The sequence below is a fragment of the Anomaloglossus baeobatrachus genome, chromosome 5, assembly GCF_048569485.1.
Source record: "Anomaloglossus baeobatrachus isolate aAnoBae1 chromosome 5, aAnoBae1.hap1, whole genome shotgun sequence".
NCBI classification, from domain to species: domain Eukaryota; kingdom Metazoa; phylum Chordata; class Amphibia; order Anura; family Aromobatidae; genus Anomaloglossus; species Anomaloglossus baeobatrachus.
Window position 1 is genome coordinate 236,388,632 of NC_134357.1, and position 16,709 is coordinate 236,405,340.

Consider the following 16,709-nt stretch of genomic DNA (forward strand, 5'->3'; position numbering starts at 1 on the left):
TTCATCTCTCTTTGGTTTTTCATAATTAAGTAACATTGCACTCATGTTTGAATGATTCTGTCAGAGTTCCGGGATTTCCAGTTCTCTTTTGAAAGAGCTTGCCCTTTGTTAACATGGAGTTTGCTGTTCTGTTGCCCTACTTCCTGTCCATCTGTTTAAAAGGCCGCCCCTAAGCTTAGTCCAGTGCCTGAGTATACTGCTTGCTGTGTACTCCTGCTTTGCTGCTCTTGGTTCCTGATTGACATTTGGATCCTCCTGAAAAACAACCGACACCGACTCTGGACTTCACCTGGTCACATCAAGCTGTGCCCGGACTCCGTCTGCCGTCTTTGTTCAGCACTTCTGCCCGGTTCCTTCCGGTTCGTAACCACTCTGGACTCTCATCTCGTATGGACATTTTTGGACTATACCTATTGCCCTTTGTGTCCCGGCTGCTGCGCATTTAGGCCTTCTGGGGTGATTGCCAGACAGTCCATGTATAGGGGTTCGCTCTTGGTGGTCTCCCTGGGGGAGTCCGGTGCGTGGCCCCGGGAATTCCCATTCGCTCCGATCCTGGAAGGTATTTCCTGTGTTTTATGTTCTACTGTGTTTTTTGTTCCGTTTATGTACATCTTGTTGGTTACATATTATAAACATCTTTGCACCAAGAACTCGTCTCTGGTTGTCATTGCCCTAACGCAATCGAAATCCTCAGTACATACAATAGTATTACATTATACTCAGGCCATAAAAGGATTTCGCTGGGGCAATGACTGAGACACGAGTAGATCAGCTTTTTTCCATGATTAACTCCTTGCAGCAGGAGATGGAGGCGGTGCAAACTAAGCTTAGAGATGTGGAGGTACAGCTGGGCCATGATCACCAGGTACTGGGTCCGGCTATTCAGGATTTGCAAACCAGAGTGGAGGCTCAGGAAGCCGGCCCCCCTACGTCCATATCAGCTGCCGGTATGCCTAGGTTACCCCCATTTCGTTTCAGTGGTGATCGTAGTCAGTTTCGTGGATTTGTTAACCAGTGTATACTGTTTTTTGATGTACATGCTGATTATTACTGTTCTGACCGGTCAAAAGTGTTATGCATAATAATGTTGTTAACCTCCCGAGCACTGGCTTGGGCTAATCCTATGATAGAGAATCGTGATATCCGTTTAAATCACCTGGATGACTTTCTAACAGCAATGGCGCAAATGTTTGATGATCCGAATCGCCGTGCTACCGCTGAATCGGCTCTCCTTTCCTTACGTCAGGGAAAGCGGTCTGTCGTTGAATACGCCACTGAGTTCAAGAGGTTAGTGGTAGACACCGACTGGGGAAACAATGCGTTATTGTCAGTTTTCAGAAAAGGTTTGTCCGGTACCATCAAGGACGAGTTAGCTCGTTCCGAATCTCCAGGGGATTTTGAACTGTTTCTTCAACACTGTGTGCGTATCGATACCCGCTTGACGGAACGTAGACAGGAAAAATGGGCAGCTGTAAACCGGGTAACCAACTTTGCGTTTCCTTCTAGAGAACCCGCTCTCAGGACGCCACGGGAGGCCGAGTATGTTCCCATGCAAGTGGACTCTCTACAAAAGCGAGAGACCAACGAACGTCGTGAACACCGGCTCCGTGAGCGTTTGTGTTTCTATTGCGGTCAATCGGACCATTTCCTGATTGACTGCCCAAAACGTCCAAATCGCCCAAATAAGGTATTGGCAGCCATGGCAGAGTGTGACAACACGGACGCAGAGTCCGATATCTCTGAGGCAAGTGGACACCTGGATGCGGTATTTCCCTTGACTGTAATGTCAACTTCACCTAAGGACTCAGAAGGGAAATACACCCATTGCTCGCTTCCCATTCAGATACGGTGGGAGGGACAGTTAATTCCTACATCGGCTATGATAGACTCTGGGGCAGGGGGAAATTTCATGGACTCTTCTTTTGCCAGGAAACACGGTATCCAGACTCAACGAAGATCCTCACCGGTTACCATGGAGACGGTAGACGGTTCTCCATTAGTTTCTGGACCAGTTGATCGGGAAACAATACCCCTAGAATGTGTGATGAAGCCAGGTCAGCAGGAGACCCTTGTTTTCATGTTAATTTCTTCTCCCCATTTTCCGATAATTTTAGGAATTCCGTGGCTGCGGTCTACAAATCCAGTCATCGATTGGGAGACTAAAGAAATATCCTTCCCACCGCAGAGTGGTCCGACCATTAGTCCAACTGTACCGATTCCAGTAACACCGAATGCGGAGGGCACTGTACAGGTACCTGTTCTACCCCCGGTTTATCATGACTTCGCTGATATATGCGACAAAAGAAAAGCAGATCGGCTTCCCCCGCATAGACCGTATGATTGTCCCATAGACTTACTCCCAGGGGCAGAGATCCCGTTTGGTCATGTCTACCCGTTGGCGGCACCTGAGTTAGAAGCACTAAAGGAGTACATCGATGAAAGTCTAGCCAAGGGATTTATTCGCCCTTCTACCTCACCAGCAGGGGCACCCATCTTTTTTGTGAAAAAGAAAGAGGGGACTCTGAGACCTTGTATCGACTACCGGGAACTAAATAAGATAACCATCCGGAACCGGTATCCGTTACCGTTGATTCCTGAGCTATTGGAGAGAGTCCAACAGGCAAAGATATTCACTAAATTGGATCTCCGTGGGGCATATAATCTACTCCGCATACTTCCCGGAGACGAGTGGAAGACAGCGTTCAGATGTCGGTATGGACATTATGAGTATCTAGTGATGCCTTTTGGACTTTGTAACGCTCCTGCGGCTTTCCAACACCTAGTCAACGATATTTTTAGGGATATAATGGACCAATTCATGGTGATTTACCTGGATGATATCTTGATCTTTTCTGATTCCCTACAGGAACACCAGGAGCACGTCAAGACAGTACTTACCCGACTGAGGGATAACCACCTGTATATTAAACTGGAGAAGTGCGAATTCCATTGCTCAAAAATACAATTTTTAGGATATGTCATCTCTCCTCAGGGACTGAACATGGAGTCTGGCAAGATACAAGCAATTCTAGACTGGCCGGAACCGGGAAACATCAAGGAGGTACAACGCTTTGTCGGTTTTGCCAACTTTTACAGACGCTTTATCCGTAACTTTTCAGAGATCGTCCGTCCTATTACTCTGTTAACCAAGAAAGGACAGAAGTTTGTGTGGTCCGCCCAGGCCCAGGAAGCTTTCAATCGTCTCAAGGTTTGTTTTACCTCAGCGCCAATACTGATACACCCGAATCCCGCACTCCCCTTTATTGTGGAAGTCGACGCTTCCGATTATGCATTAGGGGCTATCCTTTCCCAAAGAACTGGGGACAAGAGTCTCTTGCATCCGTGTGCTTTCTTTTCTCGCCGGTTGTCCCCTGCAGAAAGGAACTATGACATTGCGGACAAGGAATTGTTGGCGATTATTGCAGCTTTTAAGGAATGGAGACACCACTTACAGGGAGCAGCGCAGCAAGTGATAGTTCTCACAGACCATCGTAACCTGGAATTCCTTAAATCTGCCAGGTGCCTGTCTCCACGGCAAGCCCGTTGGAGCTTGTTCCTTAACCAGTTCAATTTTATCGTTACATACCGTCCAGGTTCACGTAATGGGAAAGCCGATGCCTTGTCCCGAATCCACGCCATGGACTCCGTGCCTGGAACCCCGTCTCAGACCGTGTTATCAGATGCCAATTTCGTTGGAGTAATCCAGGACCAGGACTTGTGGAAGGACATCAAGCTGGCCTATGATGGTGACGTATTTCTTGCTGCCCCCCCGAATTATGTGACTCTTGTCCTTCGGAATGGTGTGTGGTTGAGAGAGCGACGTATTTATGTCCCGGAGGCTGTAAGACTTCGAGTTCTCAAATTGGTCCATGACTCCGTGTTGGCAGGTCATAGGGGGGTACAGAAGACGCAGGAATTTCTGAGTCGTTTTTTCTGGTGGCCAACCTGTTTAAAGGATGTGAAAGACTATGTCCACTCATGTGTGGTTTGTGCCCGGTGCAAGGTCCCTCGTGTGGCTCCTACGGGACTCCTTCAACCGTTACCCGTTCCATCTCGCCCTTGGGGATCCATCTCAATGGATTTTATTGTGGAGTTGCCAGTCTCAGGCGGTAACAATACCATTTTAGTGGTGGTGGATCGGTTGACCAAAGCTGCTCACTTTATTCCATGTACCGGTCTTCCCTCAGCCGCAGAGACAGTGGATTTGGTTATCCAGAATGTATTTCGACTGCATGGGGTACCAGATGAGATCATCTCTGACCGGGGCGTGCAGTTCACGTCTAAATTCTGGAAGGGGTTTTGTTCGGCACTCCGTATTGATGTCTGTTTGTCTTCTGCATACCATCCTCAGTCAAATGGGCAAACCGAACGGACTAATCAAACCCTGGAACAGTACCTACGTTGTTATGTCAGCCATCTGCAGGATGATTGGTTGAAGCTGCTTCCTTTGGCGGAGTTCTCGTATAACACTCAGAGCAGCTCCACTAAGGTAACGCCCTTTTTCGCTAACTTGGGTTACCATCCGAATGTTTTGCCTAGGTCACCGGTGGCGGTTTCTGTGCCAGCGGTGGAGGACAGAGTGACGGAGCTACGACAGAATCTGGAGGTTTTAAAGGACTCTTTGGCTTCGGCTCAGGAACGTTACAAGAAGTCGGCAGACACTCACCGGAAACAGGCACCCATGTATAAGGTAGGGGACTCGGTGTGGTTATCCACCAAAAATCTGAAATTGGGTGTTCCTTCGCAGAAGCTGGGGCAGAAATTCATCGGTCCGTTTAGGATCACCGGGATCGTGAGCCCTGTTGCCTGTCGGCTGAGGTTGCCGCACCATTTGAAGGTACACCCGGTCTTTCATGTTTCTCTACTCAAACCTGTCTCCCCTAATACGTTTCATGGTCGTATCGTGCCTCCTCCTCCGCCTGTGATGGTTGACGGCCAGGAGCAGTTCGTGGTTGAGGACATTATTGACTCCCAGCTCCATCGACATCGGCTTCAGTATCTGGTACGTTGGCAGGGGTACTCCCCCGAGGACGATTCCTGGGAACCCGTGGGTAACATTCGTGCGCCCCGGAAGGTTGCTCAGTTTCATCGGCGGTACCCGGACAAGCCAGGCCCTGATCCGTCCTGAGGCCGTTTCTAGGGGGTAGGGGGGGGGGGGGGGGAGTACTGTCAGAGTTCCGGGATTTCCAGTTCTCTTTTGAAAGAGCTTGCCCTTTGTTAACATGGAGTTTGCTGTTCTGTTGCCCTACTTCCTGTCCATCTGTTTAAAAGGCCGCCCCCTAAGCTTAGTCCAGTGCCTGAGTATACTGCTTGCTGTGTACTCCTGCTTTGCTGCTCTTGGTTCCTGATTGACATTTGGATCCTCCTGAAAAACAACCGACACCGACTCTGGACTTCACCTGGTCGCATCAAGCTGTGCCCGGACTCCGTCTGCCGTCTTTGTTCAGCACTTCTGCCCGGTTCCTTCCGGTTCGTAACCACTCTGGACTCTCATCTCGTATGGACATTTTTGGACTATACCTATTGCCCTTTGTGTCCCGGCTGCTGCGCATTTAGGCCTTCTGGGGTGATTGCCAGACAGTCCCTGTATAGGGGTTCGCTCTTGGTGGTCTCCCTGGGGGAGTCCGGTGCGTGGCCCCGGGAATTCCCATTCGCTCTGATCCTGGAAGGTATTTCCTGTGTTTTATGTTCTACTGTGTTTTGTTCCGTTTATGTACATCTTGTTGGTTACATATTATAAACATCTTTGCACCAAGAACTCGTCTCTGGTTGTCATTGCCCTAACGCAATCGAAATCCGCAGTACATACAATAGTATTACAGATTCTATTTTTGATAATCATGTGTAGATTTACCGTATTTTTCGCTTTATAAGACGCACTTTTCTTCCCCCAAATTTTGGGGGAAAGTAGGGGGTGCGCCTTATAATCCGAATATACGGGGGGGGGTGGTTATATATATATGTGTATGTATGATATGATATTACACAGAGTCCAGTGGAGGTGCAGGCAGCTCTGGAGCGGTGCTGGGGACTGCTTGGAGCTGGGAGCGGCAGCCTTTGATCTCCTGCTCTCCCGCTCATATAATATGCACAGCCACTGTCCATCAGAAGCGTGGTGCTGAAACTGCATCGCGCTGATGGGCTGAGGGAGCTGTGCATATTATCTGCCTGTGCTTACCTTTGATTGCACAGATTCCCCCTCCCCCTGTGTTAGATATGGCCTCCCGTGCTGCTGCTGTAGTAAAATAAAAAACTGTTTACTCACCTCCTCCAGCGTCTTCCAGGTCTCCCTCCTGCTGGCTGTGATTAGACATGCAGAGATATCTCTCTCTGCTGTCCCGATCACATGACCGGCACTAGAACCAGGAAGTAGGAAGTGCAGGAGACAGGAGGAGTTCAACCCCGAGGAGGGAGACACGAGACAGGACTGTGCTGCAGAAGGTAAGGAAAGAGTTTTTATTTTACTAAAAGCAGCAACATGGGGGCAATATGCCACAGAGGCTGATGTGGCCCTGTCTGCCTGCCACAGAGGCTGATGTGGCCCTGTCTGCCTGCCACAGAGGCTGATGTGGCCCTGTCTGCCTGCCACAGAGGCTGATGTGGCCCTGTCTGCCTGCCACAGAGGCTGATGTGGCCCTGTCTGCCTGCCACAGAGGCTGATGTGGCCCTGTCTGCCTGCCACAGAGGCTGATGTGGCCCTGTCTGCCTGCCACAGAGGCTGATGTGGCCCTGTCTGCCTGCCACAGAGGCTGATGTGGCCCTGTCTGCCTGCCACAGAGGCTGATGTGGCCCTGTCTGCCTGCCACAGAGGCTGATGTGGCCCTGTCTGCCTGCCACAGAGGCTGATGTGGCCCTGTCTGCCTGCCACAGAGGCTGATGTGGCCCTGTCTGCCTGCCACAGAGGCTGATGTGGCCCTGTCTGCCTGCCACAGAGGCTGATGTGGCCCTGTCTGCCTGCCATAGGGGAAATGTGGCATCACTGGGGGACGTGTTCAATATAAGGTGGCCATATCCAGATTAAGGGGGCTAATTTTAGGATGAGGGGGCTATGAGGGACATATACCCTATATTATTTGTTAGACGGACACTGGCATTATAAGACGGACCCCATTTATTAAAAAATTCTCTATTCCTTCACCAAATTTGGGGGTGCGTCTTATAATCAGGTGCGTCTTATAAAGCGAAAAATACGGTATATATTTTTTGTTTATTAAGTGCTCTCTTGTATACCAACTACAAATTCAATGATTCTTTATTCCTTCTCTTATATAATATGACCATTTTCAAGTATAATGTGGCTTGAAATGATACAGTTACCGTATTTTTCGGACTATATGACTCACCGGATCATAAGACGCACCCTGGTTTTAGAGGAGGAAAATAAATTTTTAAGCAAAAAATGTGGTCATGACAAACTGTTTTGAGCCAAGGATCTGCTGCTGACACGGTTATGAGGTAATGTCCCCAAATTCTCTAACGTACCCCATCCTGGTAATGATCCTCCTGCCTTGCATATATATGTCCCACATCCTGCTATATACCCCATTCTGGTATATGGCCGCATCCTGCTATATACCCCATGCTGGCATATGGCCCCATCTTGCTATATACCCCATCCTGGCATATGACCCATCCTGCTATATATGCCATCCTGGCATATGGCCCCATCCTGCTATATACCCCATCCTGATTTATGACTGCATCGTGCTATATACCCCCATTCTGGCATATGGCCACATCCTGCTATACACCCCCATCCTGTCATATGGCTGCATCCTGCTACATACCCCCATCCTGGCATATTGCTGCATCCAGCTACATAACCCATCCTGGCATATGGCCCCATCCTGCTATATACCGAATCCTGTGGCACACAAAAATACTCACCTTTCCTCGCTCCATGCAGCATCGCTCCTCCTCCCGTCTGTGTTAGCAGCAGCGCCGCTGACCTGTGTGGAGCCGGCCACGATCCCTGTAGCATCCTGTCTGTGCCGGCTGCGTGTGGACACGTGCGCACAGCAATGACATCATCGCTGTGCGCACCGCTAGTCTCCACACACATTCTGGATTACAACTTCTATTGAAATCGAAACTACTTGCATCTCCAAAGAGTCGGTTTTACTTTCATGGGATGAAGGAGTTGGCAACATATTGCAACATCTATCTCTTAACATTTTGTAAGACGGATCTCTTTTAGTGCATTTAGTGCATGAATGCTGGATGGAGAGTGATGCTCTCTTTAGAATTCCCTATAGGTGTTTTAGTTGGTTACAGATCAGGAGTACTGATGGCCGAACTTGCAGATAACCGGGACGGGTGGGCCTAACCGGATTTTTAAAAAAAAAAAAAAAAAAAAATATCTGATTCCAGCCCGGAAAATTGATCCCGGATATCTGGCCGGAAGCCGATCCCATACAAGTCTATGGCGACCAGAGTCCTGTGATAGAAGGGATGGGGGAGCAGGAGCAGGCACACTATACTTACTGAGGCTCTGGCGTGGCTGTAAATGCTCTCGCGGCCACCCATTCACTTCCAAGGCCGCTTGTTAAGCTCATTCATATGCACGGCTTTCCCCATCCACCGGGATCTGTGATTGGTTGCAGTCAGATGCACCCTCACCCTGAATGACAGTGTCTGACTGCTTCCCAATAACAGGCGCTCTATGCATCTATCGTAGAGTAAAAAATAAATAAAACTTGGGAGTAGGGTCCCCTCCCATATTATGATACTCAGCACAGATAAAGCCTATCTTGGCTGTGTATCACAATAGGGGGAACCTCATGCAGCTTTTTTTTTTAATTTATTTAAATAACTAACTCATTTTGATACCCAGCCATGATAAAGCCCGACAGCTGGCGGTTGGTATTCTCAGGCTGGGAAGCCCATGGTTATTAGTTTCCCCGGTCTAAAAATAGAAGCCTGCAGGCACTCGGGATTGTCGCATCTATTAGATGTGACAAGCCCGGCGCTTTACCCTGCTCTTCTTGATTGCCCTGGTGCGGTGGCAATTGGGGTAATAAAAGACCACATCTGCCACTAAGCCCTAGATTAGTAATGGGAAGACTCTGAGACCCCACTCATTACTAATCGGTTAGTGAAAGTAAACACAAACAGCAAAAAAATCCTTTATTTGTAATAAAATACAAAAAACACCCTCTTTTACCCCTTTATTATCCCCAAAAACACCGCTGCAGATCCGACGTTATCCACACGAGGTATTGCACAATTCAGCTATGTAACATCTGAAGCCCACAGTGAGCGCCATAGAGCATGACCGCATGCTGTGAGGTTCAGGCAGAGAATGAATGAGCCGCGTGATCAGCAGTGACGTCACTAAAGTAAGTTGCAATTACAGCTGCTGGTTCCCATGGTCCACCACCTGTGATAGCAGGTTACCTGACCACAGGTGACCTTAATGAACTCTCACCGAGTTCACAGACCTTCATCTCCTAGCAGAAAACATGAGATATGATGCGATAGTGATGGGGTTTTTTTTAGCCAGAAGGTGTAGATTGGGCGCAGGAATATGGTGTAAAAATTTCAGCACCACATCTGCATTTCTTGGCAAAAAAAATGCACAAAAATAGTTTTCACACCATTTTGGGTGCAGTTTTCTGCGAGGAGGTGCAAATTTGGTGCCGAAATCTGATGTAGACATTTCAACACCAAGTTTGCACCTCCTGGAAGAAAACTAAACTGAAATGGCATCAAAAGTTTTTTTGCACATTTTTTTGCCAAGAGAATCAAATTTGTTGCTGAAATTTTTACACCATATTTCCTGCACCCATATTCCTGCATGTATCAGCTCCGCATCTTACCACAAGCGGTAGTGATGCAGGTGTTTTTTTGCCAGGTGGTGTAGATTAAGTGCAGGATTATGGTGTATTAAATTTCAGCACCAATTCTGCATCTCTTGGCAAAAAAACGCAGCTTTCTGCCCCAGATCTCGCACCGGGGCAATCAGGAATAGCCAGGAAAAGTGGCTATTTAAAGGATGCGACAATAGGCTGGGGGGATCCTAATAACTATGGGTGTCCCCATCCTGAAAATACCAGCCCACAGCTGTCAGGCTTTATCATGGCTAGGTATTAAAATTGGTTGGACCGTACATTTTTATTTATTTTTTTTATTATAAAAAAAAGCATGTGGTTCCTTTTATTTTGATACACAGCCAAGACAAGCGCACGGCTGGGGGCTGCAGCCTGTAGCTGTATGCTTTATCTGTGCTGGTATCATAATATGGGGGAACGCTATGCCAATTTTTTTTATTTACTCTTACTGGATGATGGAGCGACAGACCGGATCTGTGATTGGAAGTATCAGACACACTGTCACTTAGTGTGGGACGTGTCTGACTGCAACCAAATCACAGATACAGATGGCTGAGGAGAGCAGTGCATATATGCATGAGCCTAATATGCGGCAGTGAATGGGCGGCCGTGGGAGCAGTTACAGCCGCGCCGGAGGCTTAGTAAGTATAGCACCGCTTGCCTTATTATTTTATCCTTTATTTTTTTCTATTACCCAAGTACCAGACTTGGATCATTATCTGGAATTCCCTGAGAACTACTGGCCCGAGGAGCTGGATACTTTTGAAACCGCGCGGATCCGGACTTTTACAGTCCTGGTATCCCCCCTAACCTAATCAGAATTCATACTTGGCTACTCAAGAATGTTCTGTTCTTGTTCAGAAATGCAACAGATGTGTGTTCTGGATCATTGTGATGTTGGAAAACTGCCCATCTAGAAGGGCAAGGAGTGATGGTAGCATTTTCTTTTTCAATATAGACCAGTATATCTGTGAATTCATATCATCAATGAAATTTAGGTCGCCAACACCAGCATCACTCATGCAGCTACACATAAGGACATTACCAAAGTGTTTCACGGTTTCACCATGCATTTAGAAAACTTAGTTTAGAAAAATGCATGGTGCCTACAGTGAAACATGGTGATGGCAATGTTCTTATGGGGGCTGCATGAGTGATGCTAGTGTAATGCAGATATATTTCATTGACGATATCATGAATTCACAGATGTACTGCGCTCTATTGAAAGAGAAGACGCTGCCATCACTCCATGCCCTTGGTAGAGATTAGAGATGAGTAAACCCATCGATGTTAGGCTTCACCGGGTCCGGCTAGACTTTCACCCCCCATCACTCACGCGATTAGCGGCGAGCCCACGGTAGTCCCCACACCTGTCTGCTGATCTGATCTCGGACAGTGCAATTTAATGAGCTCCAGCGGGTAGCGCGCTGTTCATCGCCAACAATGTCACGATCAAGAGGCACCAAGGTGTTACCATGACAGCATAGGGCAAGATGATGACCCGGGTATAAGAGGTTATATACAGGTTATAGGTATGTGTGTTCCATTATGGTTCTGCTTTTAACTTTATCTAGGAGGCCGCATGGCACATGAAATATATAATATAGAGTAGGACCCCCCTATTGAGATTTGCCGTGAAGTTGGCAGGGGTGGCTCGAAGAATTGATCACTTATTTGCTAAAAATCTCATTTTCAAATATAGTACAGTTGGAATAAATCTGTGAATTTGCACTTTTTATATGATGCATGCCATTTTCAGATCGTGCTGGCTCCTCGCTCTCTTCCTGTGAATGCTGGCAGAGTACCGACACTCGCAGGAGATCAGCATTCCTGAAGCATCGCTCTGATCAGCACAAAACAATCAGGTTGTACAGCCATAAAGTCCCCTAGGGGAAATAGTAAAATAAGTAAAATAAAAAAAAAAAAGTTGAAAAAAATATCCCAAAAGTTCAAAATCACCCACTTTTGCCCCAAACAATAATGCTAAAAAAAAATACAGATATTTGGCATCACCGCGGTCAGAAATGCCAGATCAAAATCTAAAATCAATTAATCTGATCAGTAGACACTGTAGCGAGAAAATAACCCCTCCAAAACGCCAAAATTAATTTTTTTTTTTTTGGCCGCCACAACATTGCATTGAAATGCAATAACAGGCGATCAAATCTCATCTGCGCTAAAATGGTATAATTAAAAAACGTCAGCTCAAAATGCAAAAAATAAGCAGTCACTGAGCCACAGGTCCAGAAAAATGAGAACACTACAGGACTCGAAAAATGGTGATGAAAACACAATTCTTGTTTTGCACAAAATTCTGAATTTTTTTTTCACCACTTAGATAAAAGTAAAGCTATCCATGTTTGGTATCTATGAACGCGTATTGACCTGGAGTATAATAATGTCAGGTCAGTTTTACCGTATTGTGAACATGGCAAATAAAAAAAAAACCCAAATAAATCGTGGAGTTGCACTTTTTTTTTTTGCTAATAGTTTCATTCAAAAGGACAACTCATAAAAAATACAACTCAAAAAATATTGGAGAAAGAGGGTGGTTTTTTTTTTTTTATTTTTATTTAAATGAAAGCCAATTGACTTTATAAACGGGAAAAAAAACAAAACAAATATAAACAGTACTAGTGGAAGAGGTGGGCAACACTTTTTTTTATTTTTTTGAGGGGGGGGGTAGTGTTTGGTCCATATTTGGGGACGCAATAAATTAATGTCAAATAGAGTACAACTATGGCTGGGTGCAGCTCGTCTAGCTATCTAGTGATCGATCGGTAGGGAAAAATCCTGTGTGATCCATGAATGATTCATTTTAAGGAACATGAGTTTGTTCACATTGGCTGTGCCCAGGCCAATGCTTCTGTCTGTGATCACACCACCTGCAGTGCTGAAGACCCGCTCGGTCAGGACACTTGCCGCAGGGCAGGCCAGCACCTCCAAGGCGTAAAGGGCAAGCTCTGGCCATGTGTCCAATTTGGACACCCAAAAGGTAAAAGGGTCAGACCCATCAGTTACTTCATGTAGATGTGTGGACATGTACTCTTCCACCATGTGGTGGAAACGTTGCCTTTTGCTGATAGATGCCATATCACATGGTGGCCTGCTCACAAACCTTTTCCAAAATGTGTCCATGCTAACCCTCCTGGTGCCCCAGTTGCGTTGGCAACGTACTCCTCTTCCTCTGCCTTTTGCTTTCACTGAGCCACCAGTGTCAGGTGGAAACGCTGTCAGTAGTGCATCTACCAGCGTGCGCTTGTATTCACGCATTTTGCTATCCCGCTCCAAGGACGAAAGTAATAATGGTACGTGGTCCTTGTAGCGGGGATCCAGCAGAGTGGCCACCCAGTAATAATTACTAGTAAGAATCTGGGCAACTCGGCAGTCATTGTGCAGGCACAGCAGCATGTATTGGCTCATGTGTGCCAGGCTACCCGGAGGCAACAAGCTGTCCTCAGTGGGAGGTGTAATGTCTGTGTCCTCTGTATCCCCCCAGCCATGCTCCAGTGATGCCGGTGAGCTCTTTTGAGTGCCACCCTGCTGGGAACATGGTTCCTCTTCATCCTCCTCATTAACATCCTCCAAAACTGTCCCTTGGCTGGACACTTGTGTACCTGGCTGCTGTTGGTACAGAAAGCCACCCTCTGAACCATGTGTTGATGACAGGCCTGATATTGGTGTTAACGGTTTCTGTTCCTGCTCCTCCTCTTCCTCCTGTGCCAGCATGTCATCCATCATTGCCTGAAGAGTTTTTTCAAGCAGGCATACAAGCGGTATAGTTACACTGATTATGACGTCTTCTGCGCTGACCATGTTGGTGCAGTCTTCAAAGCAGTGCAACACAGTACACAAGTCCCGCATGGAGGCCCACTCGTTGGCAGTAAAGGGGTGTTGATCCAGGGAGCAATTCTTCCATGCTTGCTGCAGCTGCAAGTCCACTATCGCCTGCTGCTGCTCACACAGTCTCTCTAGCATATGCAAGGTGGAAATCCACCTTGTGGGTACGTCACATATAAGACTGTGAACAGGAAGGCCGAAGTGACTCTGAAGTGCAGACAGGCGAGCAGCAGCTGGGTGAGAATGCTGAAAGTGAGCACACACTGCCCGCACTTTCACCAGCAGATTGGACATGCCTGGGTAATTCTTAAGGAAGCGCTGCACCACCAAATTAAGAACATGAGTCATGCAAGGAATGTGCAGCAAGCTGCCTAGGTCCAGAGCTGCGACCAGATTTCGCCCATTATCGCACACCACCAGGCCGGGCTTCAGGTTCAGCGGCACCAACCAGTCATCTATTTGCTGCTTGATCCCAGTCCACAGCTCCTGCGTGGTGCGGGATTTGTCCCCCAAGCAGATGAGTTTAAGGACAGCCTGCTGTCGTTTCCCCCTGGTTGTGGTGAAGTTGCTGGTGCAGGTCACATTGTGACTGGGTGAGGCGGTAGCAGAGTAGGAGCTTGAGGACACTTTTACTGAGAAACGTCCAGCAATCCTCGGTGGTTGTAGGACATGTCCTAGAACGCTTTCCCCCTTTGGCTCAGCCGCCACTAGATTTATCCAGTGGGCAGTTAGGGAGATGTAACGTCCCTGCCCGTGATTACTGGCCCATGTATCGGTGGTTATGTGGATCTTGCCACTGATGGCATTATGCAGTGCACACCTCATTTGGTCCACAACATGTGTGTGCAGGGCAGGGATGGCCCGTCTGGAAAAGTAGTAGCGACTGGGAACAATGTACCGTGGGACAGCCACCGCCATTAGATTTTTGAAACTGTCGGTTTCCACCAGCTGGAATGGCAGCATTTCCAAGACCAACAATTTTGAAATGGTGTAATTCAGAAGCATGGCTCGTGGGTGGGTAGGGGGGTATTTCCTGTTTCTCACAAGAGTTTGGGGGATGGTGAGCTGAACATTTCCATGTAACAGTGTGGAGTTGCTCGGTGATGCTGGTGGTGGTGGTCGTGCTGTCACATCCTGTCTTTGCGGGAAGGCAGGTGGCCCTCGTGATTGTGGGGAAGAAGCTGAGCATGCAGCTGAAGAGGGAGCAGGAGGAGGCTCTGATCTTTTCTGGTTTTTAAGATGAGTACTCCACTGCAGCTCATGCTTTGATTGCATATGCCTCTTCATGCAAGTGGTGCTCAAGTTCATAATATTTATGCCTCGCTTTAGGCGCTGATGGCACAGCTTGCAAATCACCCGTCTCTTGTCATCAGGACATTGCCTGAAGAAATGCCATGTGAGGGAGCTCTTTTGAGTAGGTTTTGATGTGCTCAGTTCATCGGCATGATGGGCAGTAGCAGCCGAAGTACTGGCTAGGGGTTGTTCGCTGTCCTTTTCCATCCTGCTACTTCTCTTGCTGTGCTGTTGGGGCAGCGTGACCACTACTTCTTCATCCAAACTGGGCATGTCACTATAACAGCCTTCAGTCCATGTGAAGTCTAAAACATTATCTTCCACCCACTCCTCACCCCTGCTCTCATTGCCAGTCTGGACATTCAAGAAAGCCACAGCACTTGGCACCTGTTGTTGGGCGTCAGTGCACTCAGTCACTTTCACTTCTGCAGCAAGGCCAGGTGGATGGGCCACGGAACCCCAGCCAGCGGAACCATCAAAGAGCAGAAGAGACTGCTGAGGTTCAGACAGCTTGGCCAATTTGCAAGGGACGGAGATGGAATCCAGATGCCCATGGCCCTCAACTGCCAAATCTGCACTTTCTGCAGAGGACTGAGAAGAAGGCAATGAAAAGAAATGTTCTTGGCTCACAATTTGTCCTGTGGTACTTGGGCGTACGATATGATGCAGAATACCTTGCTGCTTGTATGGTTCTGAGAAAGGGGTTTCTTTAGGGTGCTTAACAGGTGGAGATAGAGCACGTCCTTTTCTTCCAGTCGCTGCACCACAGCCACGTATACATTCTCTATTAATTGTTCTCTTTATGTTTACAGGCACTAGAATTCAAAAAAAGAAAAAAAAAGTGCTCAAATAATCAATATATATATAGTATTTAAGTAAAATTAAAAAGAACAAATAACAAATGATGGTAATAACTACAAACAGCCACCACACTCGAAATTTCATGTTAAACTGGTAAACAAAAATGATAAGTATGTGAAAAAATGTGAATGTATTAAATAGCACTTACCCGAATCACAAGGAAGCAATAATAGACGATATGTACAATTGCAGCGTTCACCAGGCTGTTGGGGCACTCCTCGCAGAGGCTTAAAGTGGGGGAGCAACATATGATCCAGCCTTTATACAGGGTGTGTCACATGCGGCGCTGCCACCCAAATCACAGTCGTGCCAATATTTAGGATGTCTGTGATGTGGCAAGAAGTTCCTCTAGTCAAAGCTTTGTGATTGGCTGGCTGCAGCCAGCCATTCACCAAGCTTTATTATGCAGAGAAAATCGAACACTAAAAAAAGTAACAAAGAATAATAAATCCCCCGTATTTTGTTACCCAGTGAATATAAAACAGACAGCTGCAGGCTGCAGATTCCAGCTGTGTGCATTATCTTGGCTGTGTATCAAAATACAAGGGACCCCATGCAGGTTTGTTTTTTTTAGTTATATACATAATTAAAAACAAACAAACAAAAAAAAAAACATTGTCGGGGTCCCCTTTAATATTGATACCTGGCCAAGACAAGGAAGACAGCTGTTGAGGCCCATGGTTTGGAGCCCTCCCCAGCCTAAAAATAACAGCCTGCCACCACCCCAGAATTGGCGCATCCATTAGATGTGCCAATTATGGCGCTTTACCCAGCTCATCACGAAGCCCTGGATTAGTAATGGGAAGGTCTATGAGACCGCCCTCCATTATTAATCGTGTAATTAAAAAGAAAGACAAAACACTGAGAGAAATCCTTTAATTAAAA

General features: G+C 47.2%; 1 protein-coding gene and 1 long non-coding RNA gene across 5 annotated transcripts in view; one reads left to right on the forward strand and one right to left on the reverse strand.

Annotated features, from left to right (window-relative positions):
• LOC142311109 (uncharacterized) overlaps positions 1-16,709 on the forward strand; it is a 127,875-nt gene that overhangs the window by 20,528 nt on the left and 90,638 nt on the right. The window lies entirely within an intron of this gene.
• The window catches only part of LOC142311088 (zinc finger BED domain-containing protein 6-like), a 91,136-nt gene continuing 86,865 nt past the window's right edge, over positions 12,439-16,709 (reverse strand). For all 4 annotated transcript variants that reach the window (XM_075349166.1, XM_075349164.1, XM_075349168.1 and 1 more), the window contains one exon: positions 12,439-15,778. In XM_075349166.1, the coding sequence (XP_075205281.1) occupies positions 12,597-15,778 (3,182 nt within the window). In that variant the 3' untranslated portion in view covers positions 12,439-12,596. The remainder of the gene's footprint in view (positions 15,779-16,709) is intronic.